This window comes from Chlorocebus sabaeus, chromosome 9 (genome assembly GCF_047675955.1).
Source record: "Chlorocebus sabaeus isolate Y175 chromosome 9, mChlSab1.0.hap1, whole genome shotgun sequence".
Lineage (NCBI taxonomy): Eukaryota > Metazoa > Chordata > Mammalia > Primates > Cercopithecidae > Chlorocebus > Chlorocebus sabaeus.
Window position 1 is genome coordinate 32,922,642 of NC_132912.1, and position 11,567 is coordinate 32,934,208.

At 40.2% G+C, this 11,567-nt stretch overlaps 1 protein-coding gene across 3 annotated transcripts in view; it reads left to right on the forward strand.

Moving 5' to 3' along the window:
* Window positions 1-6,647, forward strand: part of CUL2 (cullin 2) — an 86,126-nt gene extending 79,479 nt beyond the window's left edge. For all 3 annotated transcript variants that reach the window (XM_008002789.3, XM_008002790.3, XM_008002791.3), the window contains exons 19-21: window positions 1,421-1,522; window positions 3,234-3,350; window positions 4,747-6,647. In XM_008002789.3, coding sequence (XP_008000980.1) covers window positions 1,421-1,522; window positions 3,234-3,350; window positions 4,747-4,878 — 351 coding nt within the window. In that variant the 3' untranslated portion in view covers window positions 4,879-6,647. The remainder of the gene's footprint in view (window positions 1-1,420; window positions 1,523-3,233; window positions 3,351-4,746) is intronic.
* Window positions 6,648-11,567: the final 4,920 nt, after the last annotated feature.

Here is an 11,567-nt window from a genome sequence, read left to right on the forward strand (position 1 = left end):
CCACCTTCTGGGTTCAAATGATTCTTCTGTCTCAGCTTCCTGAGTAGCTGGGACATGCCACCATGCCCAGCTACTTTTGTATTTTTAGTGGAGGTAGGGTTTCACAATGTTGGCCAGGCTGGTCAGGCTGGTCTGGAACTCCTGACCTCAGGTGATCCACCCATCTTGGCCTCCCAAAGTGCTGGGATTACAAGTGTGAGCCATCGTGCCTGGCCAAAATAGGGATTTCTTAAGGTTAATTAATTATGGTTTTTAATTTTAGGCTAGTAAATGCTTAAAGGTTTTATATTTTTTTCTAAAACATGCTGCCCAGAAATTGACAAAGTAAACATAGATTCCTTGTTTGCACTTTAAATTTTATTTTATATTATTTTTATTTGTTTTTAAGGTGAGATCTCATTGTACCACCCAGGTTGGAGTGCAGTGGTGCCATCTCAGCTCACTGCAACCCCCACCTCCTGGGCTCAAGTGATAATCCCGCCTCAGCCTTCCAAGTAGCTGGGACCACAGGTGTGAGCCACTATGCCAGGCTAATTTTTAAATTTTTAGTAGAGACCGGATTTTGCTGTATTGGCCAGGCTGGTCTTGAACTCCTGAGCTCAAGCACTCTGCCCACCTCAGCCTCCCAAAGTGGTGGGATTACAGGCGTGAGCCACCATGCCTGGCCTTTTAATTTAATTATGAATCCGTCCATTCCTTAGCAGAATGTCTTAGATTATTATTGAGAATTAGTTCATCTTCCAAATGCCTTTTGATCCTTCTGCCAGAGAAATTCCACCCTGTGATATCAGTGGCTTTCTTAAGCCTGATATGGAAGTTGTTATTCTAAAAATTGGCTTAACAGTTTTCCTCTGAGCAAAGGCCACTTGCTTCTTGAAGAGTGAATAAAAGATGGATTGAAGTAAACGTTTTCACCATCACCCCAGGTCATGGCAAATTGATGCTGTGTGCTACTGGAGGCACAGCTTTCTCCTGCCATCAGGCCATTTACAGTGGGTATTTTGTTATTGCAGCATTTGTAAAAAAAATTTGATTGGTTTTTCAGAATGGGGTGATGGAAAAGTTATGAACTTTGGTGTTTCATAGAAATTAAAATGTCAAACTCTAGGCAATGAGCTTGACTCTTTTTTTTTATCAAAAAGTAGTGTGTATGTAATAGTAGGACCAGAAAATATCTTATTGCCAAATATAAACTGCTTAAGATTCTGGCAGATGTAAAAGTAGAAAATAAAATTGGGTTTTTCCTGTTTGTTTGAACAAAAGAATTATTTTTCTCTTAAATTTGGTAATCTATAATATAAAAGTTATAAGAGTGGAGACTTTTTTGCTTGGTCATTAATTTAGTGGAATTGCTTACAGCAAGCTCTTATTTATAAGATTTTGGTTTTTGTAAATATAAATGTTTTATTTTTAAATGTAGGAAGATATTGATGCAGAATCTTCATTTTCATTAAATATGAACTTTAGCAGTAAACGAACAAAATTTAAAATTACTACATCAATGCAGAAAGACACACCACAAGTAAGTGTTTTTAATGTCAAGTTTTTTTGAGGGGGAAACATTTAAGCATTGGACTTTACAAGTGTTTACACTGAGATTGTGCAAAACATTGAACAGCAAAATTAATAGTGGGGTATGTCTTTTCTGGTTTGCTGTTGGTATTTATTAACCTTACAATCAAACAGAAATCTCTACTTGTATTTTAGTTTTTTCTAAGGAAAAGAGTATGGTTTTGTTGTATTTGCTCTTAAACCACTAGAATGTGTAACTTTACATTCTCTCTGAAAATTCCCACATTGAGAAGTAATAAAATTTCATATTTTTCATTTGTAAAATAAGGGAAAGTTCTACAGCTTTTGTGTTTTTTTCCTGAGACGGAGTCTCACTCTCTCACCCAGGCTGGAGTGCAGTGGTGTGATCTCGGCTCACTGCAAGCTCCGCCTCCCAGGTTCACACCATTCTCCTGCCTCAGGCTGGACTACAGGCGCCTGTCACCACGCCCGGCTAATTTTCTTTTTGTATTTTTAGTAGTGACAGGGTTTCACCTTGTTAGCCAGGATGGTCTCCATCTCCTGACCTCATGATCCGCCCGCCTCCCAACGTGCTGGGATTACAGGTGTGAGCCACCAGAGCGTGGCCTACAGCTCATTTGTTTCAAAGAAAACTTGTCAGTAGAGAATGCTTCTTAAACTTTTATATGCAAATGAGCCACCTGGGCATCTTGTTCAAATGCAGATTGTGATCTAGTGGGTGTGGAGTGAGGTCCTAACAGGCCAGTGTGAGGAGGGGACTTCTGCTCTTCATTCTTTTAACTTAGCAGTGATTGTTGCTTTGGTCTAGGATAGACTGTTACTATCACTTATGCTTCCTGATTGCCTCCCGTGTGCAGTCCTTGGGCTGGTGCAGGATTGAAGATAATATAAGACATTAGACCCTCTCCAGAAACTTAATTCCCCATGGGGGAGACAAATATTAATTGCGATTCACTTTGAAACCTAAAATGGTCAAGATTCCATTTTCCTCCAGGCTAATACGTAAATATATAGATTGTATTTTGTCTTTGAAAAGCTATGAGGAGATCCTATTAATGTGGCATGGCCTGCTTCTATGCCTTGCTTCTCCTGTGTTTCTTGAGCTCTGTGGAGATAGGCCCCCTCTCCTGGCTTCTCTGCTTGAGCCACATAAAATGGCACTTCACAGCTGTTCCCTTTGAAGCCTGATCCAGTATGCATTTGGAGCTAATTACCGCAGTTGACACAACTCCATCTAAAAGCATCGTGATACAGATTCTGTAATCACTGATAAGAAATGATCTTGCAAATTATTGCTGTGTCCTCTTTTATTACCTGTTTACCTTAACAGTACAGTTTATAATAATGTAAATTTTTTTCTAATAACTTTTCAACTTTAACCCTAGAAATTGTAGAGTAGATGTTTTAGCAGTGGTTATGTGATATTAGCACAACATAGCTGTATAATTTGCTCAGTATTGTGGTGCATGCCTGTAATCCCAGCTGCTCAGGAGTCTGAGGCATGAGAATCACATGAACCCAGGAGATGGAGGTTGCAGTGAGCTGAGATCAAGTCACTGAACTCCAGCCAGGACGACAGAGTGAAACCCTGTCTCAAAATAAAAAAAAAAAGTATTTGCACTCACTGATAAAATGAATTTAAAACAAGTTCAGTGACTTAATGTCTTGTTGGGTCTTTTTTCTTTTCTTCTGTAAAACAGGAAATGGAGCAGACTAGAAGTGCAGTCGATGAGGACCGGAAAATGTATCTCCAAGCTGCTATAGTTCGTATCATGAAAGCACGAAAAGTGCTTCGGCACAATGCCCTTATTCAAGAGGTAAAAAGAGGGCAGTCCTCAGGGCTTCTTAGGATAGAGGGCATTGTCATTGTACAGATTCAATCTCTTTCTTCTTAAAGAGAATATAGAAATAACCTGATCCTCAGATAGCATAAAGAAATGTTTTATACTTAATCAGAATTGTACTCACTTATAATTTCAGTATTAAATTCGGATTTGCAGGCTGGGCACAGTGGCTCATGCCTGTAATCCTTGTTGTTGTTGTTGTTGTTGAGACAGAGTCTTGCTGTGTCGCCCAGGCTGGAATACCGTGGCGTGATCTTGCTCACTGCAACCTCTGTCTACCAGGTTCAAGTGATTCTCCTGCCTCAGCCTCCCGAGTAGCTGGGAATACAGGCGTGCACCACCATACCTGGCTGATTTTTGTATTTTCATGGAGATAGAGTTTCACCATGTTGGTCAGCCTGGTCTCGAACTCCTGACCTCAGGTGATCCACCTGCCTCAGCCTCCAAAAGTGCTGGGGTTACAGGCATGAGCCACCATGCTCGGTGGACACCTGTAATCTGAATGCGTTGTTAGGCCAAGACAGGAGGATCACTTGAGTTCAGGAGTTTCAGACCAGCCTGGGCAACACAGGGAGATCCCATCTCACCTAAAAAAATAAATAAATAAATAAAAATTTAAATAATTAGTCAGGTGTGGTGGCACACCTGTAGTACCAACTACTTGGGAGGCTGAGGTGGGAGGATTGCTTGAGCCCAGGGATTGAGCCTGCGTGACACAGTGAGATGCTATCTCAAATGATAATAAATTCATATTTGCTTTGGCTTTATTTTAGAGGTCTAAAACTTACCGATTCATTGAGTCTTCTGTCCAGTTATTGAAGGAAGTTGACCCATCATTCATTCCATAACTACTTGAGCCTACCATGTGATAGACAGCTGGGCTGGTGCCTGGGATGTAGTACAGAGCAGCTGAAGATGTGGCAGGCTGTTTTGGAGTTCACAGTTTAATGGGGGAAGAAATACACTATTGAAGTAATATGCAAATAAATATAAAATTGTATTAACATGCACTAAAGGAAAGGCATGCAGTACTATGAGAATGTATTTAAATATCCTGGCCTGGGGTCTGCTGGGGGAAACTCTTGAGAAAGTGGTGTTTGAACTAAGAACTGAGAGTTGAATTAAAGTTGAATAGAAGCTTGGGGTTGTGTGTGAGTACTTAGATTAGTTTATTGTTTCACTTAATTATGTATCATTATTAGATTTTGCTGTATCCATTTTCCACAGTTTAGTTCCTATTTTCATACTTAATTTGGCCCATTTGTTGAAACCTCAGTACCTTTGAGGCACTTTAAACTGATTGGTTAAAAGTTATTACTTATAGCTGAAGAACTGGCAGTACTTTGACTTCGACGTCTCTCTTCCACAGGTGATTAGTCAGTCAAGAGCTAGGTTTAATCCCAGTATCAGCATGATTAAGAAGTGTATCGAAGTTCTGATAGACAAACAGTACATCGAACGCAGCCAGGCATCGGCAGATGAATACAGCTACGTCGCGTGATGTCGCTCTCCTCCAGCGTGGTGTGAGAAGATCATTGCCATCACCATTTGGTGTATTCCTGTGGGAAAAAGCAGGCCTGTGCCTCCATAATTTGGTCATTTGGCAGCCCCTGTTTTCTGCTGTTTACAACATCACCAGTGCCACGTCATGAGCGTCAAAGAAAATGCCTAGAGATATTTCAAGCTCATGTCATTATGACATTTCTTAAAACTTTATTAAAAGAATGAGTGAAGTATTGCTGAAATGTGGACATTCGGTTGGGTACCATGCTTTTTCTCCCCTTCACGTTTGCAGTTGATGTGTCTTTTTTTTTTTTTTTTTTTAATGTATCTTAAAGGACATAAAATTTAAAAACTTAAATATTGTAATATGACAGATAACCTAATAATTGTATCTACATTAAAATGACAAACATGATACTGCTGCTTGTCAAATAAAAAAAAAAAATAAAGAAATAGAATGCCTTTTTTATGTGGATGGAGTATCAGGTTGACCACACAATATATTGACTCAAAGCAGCTAATGCATCTTCAGTTGCGTTTTTATCTGAATGGTTTAATTCACTTGTACTCTTATTTAAGTCCTACATGAAAAATGTCTAGATTATTGTTCTTGAATGCATAGAACTGCATTCAGGATAAAGAATGCTTTATTTTTATGGATTAGATATACTGGATCTAAACATTTTGAATCTTGAAGATGTAATTCCATCAGCAGTTTCTGTTGGTGTGCTACCCCAGAGACATCGCAGAGTGTGAGCAGGATGTGTGGTGACCTCAAGTCTGGCACAAAGAGAGCTTTTCATTCAAAAGTTGTCTTTCTTCTGTTGCATAATCCATTAGTTCTAGCATAGACTAGTACCCTAGCTCTATGGCCTTCCCTGAGTCTTAGGAAATCTGTAATACCAACATATTCCTTCTATATGCCTTTCCTACCTGTTACGCTTATAGCCCTCCTCCAACAGTTTAGATACTAGAGTCACTCTCATCAGTTACAGATGTGCTTAGCAATGCATAACCTAAATACTTTTTTAAAAAAGGAAAATTGTACATTGTACTGGGTGCCACATATATAAATCCCATTATTTTGTTTATTTTATATATATATATATATATATATATCAACAGCAGTGTTAGAATACTGCGATCTATTATCATATTTATTGTCTATCCACACCATCACCACCACCACACCCCTCCTCCCTTGACAGACAAACAATTTTCCTTTTTTTTTTTTTTTTTTTTTTTTTTAAATAAGAGATGGAGTTTCGCCATGTTTCCCAGGCTAGTCTGGAACTTCTGGCCTCAAGCAATCCTGTCTGTCTCCCAAAGTGCTGGGATTACAAGCGTGAGCCACTGCATGCATCCAACACACAATTTTTAAAATCCAGAATATTTTAAAGCAAATCACACAAAGTATTTCACTTATAATACTTAAATAAGACCTTTAAAAAATATCCACAATTTTATATTATTACTCCTAACAAAAACAATAATTACCTAGTATCATCTAATAGGTGGTTCATATTTAAATTTGTTGTTGTTTTGAAATGGCTTTTACAATTGGTTTATTTGATTGCATTTTTTCTAACTCGTGTCTCAAGTGTTTTAAAAATCTGCTGAACTTATAATGACATATACTGTATTTCTCATTTTACCTTTCTTCCAAATGAGGAAATAATGGCAAACCATATAATATTGTACATTCACTGTCAAAAAGCAAACCCTTGTTTTGATAACTTGTTGATTGATAAAAGTTTTACAAATTGATTCCTTTTTTCTTAAATATTTATAAATGTTAAATTAAGTCTTATCCTGGTATCTAATTGTCAAGAAAATATACTGAAAAATGGACAAAGTACTTGTGCGAAGGTCTACAGAGATGGCTTACAAGAGTTTTCTTCACATCCTTTCTCCATTTTACCTGAAAGGAAACATCTCTCGCATGAGGAAGAAAAGAGGCCAGATCCATTCAACCAAGGCACCATTCAGAAAATGAGCAATGTTTGGAATTCATTGCAGCACACACCTTCCCCTGCAGAGTGCAGGGAAGAGTTGCAGTCTTCTCAAGTTAGGTCAGGAGATTGAAGTCATCACTGCAGAAGCTGTAGCACACAGCCCAGAGCTCTGACCTGGCTGCCCTGCTGTGCAATAACTAGTGCAAGTGGACAAAATAGCCCAGAGCTACGAAAAGGAAAAAGGAGCAAGGAGAGGAGGATTTTCTATGCTTCACTGCAGAAAACACAAGTGAGCAAAACCCTCAGAAGTTTTTTAGAAGTCATTAATACTAAGGTAGTTTACGTGTATGAGTCAGTGATGCATTTTATAGCCAGTCAGCATGAGGCCGTGTCAACATGCCAATATCCTTCCCCTTTGAAAGCAAATATTTAATTGCTCCTGAAGGTGCAGACTTATTTTAAGGTTTAGTCCAATATTTTATGACCATTTGCTTTAATATAAACAAACACTCTGGGGGTTGGGTGCTTATTTTGTTGCTTTAAGGCAGGGTCTTGCTCTGTCACCCAGGCTGGAGTGCAGTAGTGCAATCACGGCACACTGCACCCTTGACCTGCTGGGCTCAAGTGATCCTCCCACCTCAGCTCCCAAGTAGCTGGGACCACAGGCACATGCCACCACACTTTTAATCTTTGTATTTTTTGTAGAGACAAGGTTTTGCCATGTTGCCGAGGCTGGTCTCAAACTCCTGAGCTCAAGCAATCCGCCTGCCTCAGCCTTCCGAAGTGCTGGGATTAGAGGTGTGAGCCACCATGCCAGGCTTTATTTTCTTTATAACTTACTATCTTCTTAGGATTTTGTAACCTATATATGCTACCATGCTATCCCATGTCCACTTTTTAAAAAAACTTTTTGAGTATAACTGATGACAGGTGCTTCCACCTATGTTATTTTATTTAATCTTCAGGTAATCCTGTTTGGTAGGCAATGCTTCTTTTTTCATAGGCGAGGAAGCTAAATGAGACTTTTCCAGGAGTTACTGTTGTAAACTGCAGAACCTGAATTTAAATGCCAATCAATTCCATGGATGTTATAAGTATGGCCTCTCTATGTATATAGCCTCTAAAATAAGTAGAAATAACTTCATTTCATACATAAAGAATAGTTTTTCCTGACTTTTTAGAATAACAATTTATTTCCAGTTAAATAATGTATGATAAACACTTCATATTTTTCTTAAGATATTTATTTAAGATGATGTAAATACACACGATTAAGGAATTTGTCTTGGCACATAGCTGATTCATGACAAAGGGTATTTGTGAATTTAGTATTTTACATTCACATGTACTATTACAAAACATTTATTTCACAGTGTATATATACTTAAAAGTTGTTACCAGTTAATTTTGTTGAGCTATGTACTTAATTTTTGGTTCCAAGAATAAATTCTTGGTTGAGCAAGGTCAAAGTCAAGATGCGAACTTTAAAAATACTAGTCCGTGGCTGGGCACAGTGGCTCACGCCTGTAATCCCAGCACTTTGGGAGACTGAGGTGGGTGGATCACCTGAGGTCAGGAGTTCAAGACCAGCCTGACCAACATGGAGAAACCCTGTCTCTACTAAAAATACAAAAAATTAGCTGGGCGTGGTGGCGGGCACCTGTAGTCCCAGCTACTGAGGAGGCTGAGGCAGGAGAATCACTTGAACCAAGGAGGCGGAGATTGCAGAGAGTCGAGATTGCGCCATTGCACTCCAGCCTGGGCGACCAGCAAAACTCAGTCTCAAATAAATAAACAAACAAACAAAATAGTCCTAAGGGCTGTTGCACATGGGCCATAGCGAAATTAATGGAAATTAATGTGGAGAGACCCACTAGTAGAAGATTGCTGTGTTCTTGGAGCATATCAAGGCCAAAGCAATTAAATTAGGCACTCCTTTGAAATATATGGCCCCATAGGCCAGAATTTATTAAAGGTAGGATTTACTAATGGGGAAAAATGATAATTTTCATAAGGAATGGCTGTACTACCTACGAAATTGTAAGAGATTTTTTTTTTTTCTTCCCTTGGCCCCTATCCACAACCCAGGAAATTCCTCCTCTTATCATCTAGCAAACAGGTACTGGTGCCAGGGCGTTACGCTGGGTGAAAGATATGCAATGATGTGCAGAAAAGATGCGGTCTGTGCTCACATGAAGCTTCCGGTCTTTAACAGTCAGTCAGAGCTGTGTCATTCCAGATGTGGTAAGTGCTTGTGAAAGAAATCCTGACTGCTCAGGAGGATTTCATAAGAGAGGTTAATGGGTGGAGAATGAAGGTGGGAGAGCACATTCTAAACGGAAGTGACAGCAAAGATCCTGAGATAAGAAGCATCCAGAACCTGGAAATAAAAAAGACCAGTGTGGCCGAATTATTTGCATTTTATGCAGAGAGTGATTTGGTTATATTTACATTTTTAAAAGATGATGGCAGTGTTTTCATAACTTGGCTAGTCAGTGTGTGAATATTCATTTTGTTAACATGCTTTATGGTGTACATATTTATATATTATTTTGCTTTGGCATTTGTGAACTATGTCATAATATTTGTAAAATTTTTTTTTTTTTTTTTTGAAACAGAGTCTTGCTCTGTTGCCCAGGGTGGAGTGCAGTGGCATGATCTCTGCTCACTGCAATCCCTGCCTCCCAGGTTCAACTGATCCTCCTGCCTCAGCCCCCCTAGTAGCTGGAATTATGGGCACACACCACCATGCCCGGCTAATTTTTGTATTTTTAGTAGAGATGGGGTTTCACCATGTTGACCAGGCTGGTCTTGAACTCCCAGCCTCAGGTGGTCCACTCGCCTCAGCCTCCCAAAGTGCTGGGATTTCAGGTGTGAGCCACCACGCGTGGCCAATATTTGTAAATTTTAAGGGAAAATGGATCGGAAGAAATTAGGAGGTCTGGGCAGGAGTAATCTTTTACAGAGTCTTGCTCTGTCGCCCAGGATGGAGTGCAGTGGTGCCATCTCAGCTCACTACAAACTCTGCCTCCCAGGTTCAAGCGATTCTTGTGCCTCAGCCTCCCAAGTAGCTGGGATTAGTTTGCATGACCATGCTTGGCTAATTTTTGTATTTTTAGTAGAGTTAGGGTTTCATCATGTTGGCCAGTCCGGTCTTGAACTCCTGACCTCAAGCAATCCGCCCGCGTCAGCCTCCCAAAGTGCTGGGATTACAGGCATGAGCCACTGTGCCCAGCTCAGGAGTTATCTTAATGACAGTGGCTACTTCTAGAGGGATCAAGTGGATGAACCGGAGTGAGTTATGGTTTGAGACAGGGTGAGTAGGGGAACGGATGAGTCAAGTATGGCAACCTAGATTTTTGGCTTTCACAACTAATACCATTTAGCGAGTTAGGAGGATCCTAGAAGCCAGAATGGAGAAGGAAGTTAGTAGGCTGGGTTTTAGACAATGTGCACTGGATGTGCTTTTGAGATGTCCAAGTGCAGCAGGTGGTTGGTTGTAAAGGCTGAAAGTTCACTGTGCACCTATTCCCATCCTGATTCTTAGAAACCAATCCTTAGAAGCTGTTTGAACCATTCTCCTCTCTCTGACCCTAACCCGTGAGTCAACACTTTCCAGGTTCATTGTGACTAGAGAATAACAAACATTTACTGCCACATGAATGTGTTGCAGACATGTTAAGTCATAAAAATGGGAATGAATAGGAATGAGATTTTTCCTTTAGTTATTTATATATTAATACATTCTAGGATTTGCCTTCCTGTGTTTCAGTGAGTGGTCTTTTCACCCCCGCTTTGAGGTGAGGACACATTTACAGAAGCGGGGTCATTGAGCCCAAGGTGAACCTGCTGGATTCTCTGTCACCAGGCTGGAGTGCAGTGACGTGATCTCAGCTCACTGCAGCCTGCACCTCCAGGTTCAAGTGATTCTCCTGCCTCAGCCTCCCGAGTCGCTGGGACCACAGGTGTGCACCACTACCCCCAGCTAATTTTTTTGTATTTTTCATAGAGACAGGGTTTCACCATGTTGGCCAGGATGGTCTCTATCTTTTGACCTCGTGATCCACCCGCCTCGGCCTCCCAAAGTGCTAGGATGACAGGCGTGAGCCACCGCGCCCGGCTGGTTCTTTCTTATATTCATAAATCTTCGCTCACTACTGCTTTTGCACTGTACTCCTGGCAAGCTTAAAATGAGTCATCAGCAAAGGAAGAAACCTTTGAAAACCAACATGTGGAAAAGAATTTGAATAACAAAGGGCAGTATTAGATGTTTTGTTATTGTTTTCTTTTTTTCCATTGTTAGTAGCTTGCTATTTATAGTTCTAGTAATTGAAGAATTGTAGACTGTGTTGAAGTTTGCAGCCTTGGGTAAGGAGTAAACTTAGTGGGTTGCTATTTTTGTAGTTGGATGGCCATACTGATATTTTCCTTGGAGGAACTTTGATGTTGCAGAAAAAAAGATGAAAATTTTCTGTGACTTTCATAAGCAGCCCTGTTCAGGTATCAACTAGCTTATGGGGCTGTCCCTAGCTCAGTAGTACTCAATCCTATGCCGAGAGCCTCAGCATTCTTAAATGGATGGTTTTCAGGCTGTTTGTCTTTAGGGGAAAAAACAGGTATGATAAGCTCAGATCTACTTTTAGCAGAAACAAAGCTGGTCTAGTGGCCGGGCGCAGTGGCTCACACCTGGTGTGAGTGGCTTAATCCCAACACTTTGGGAGGCTGAAGTGGG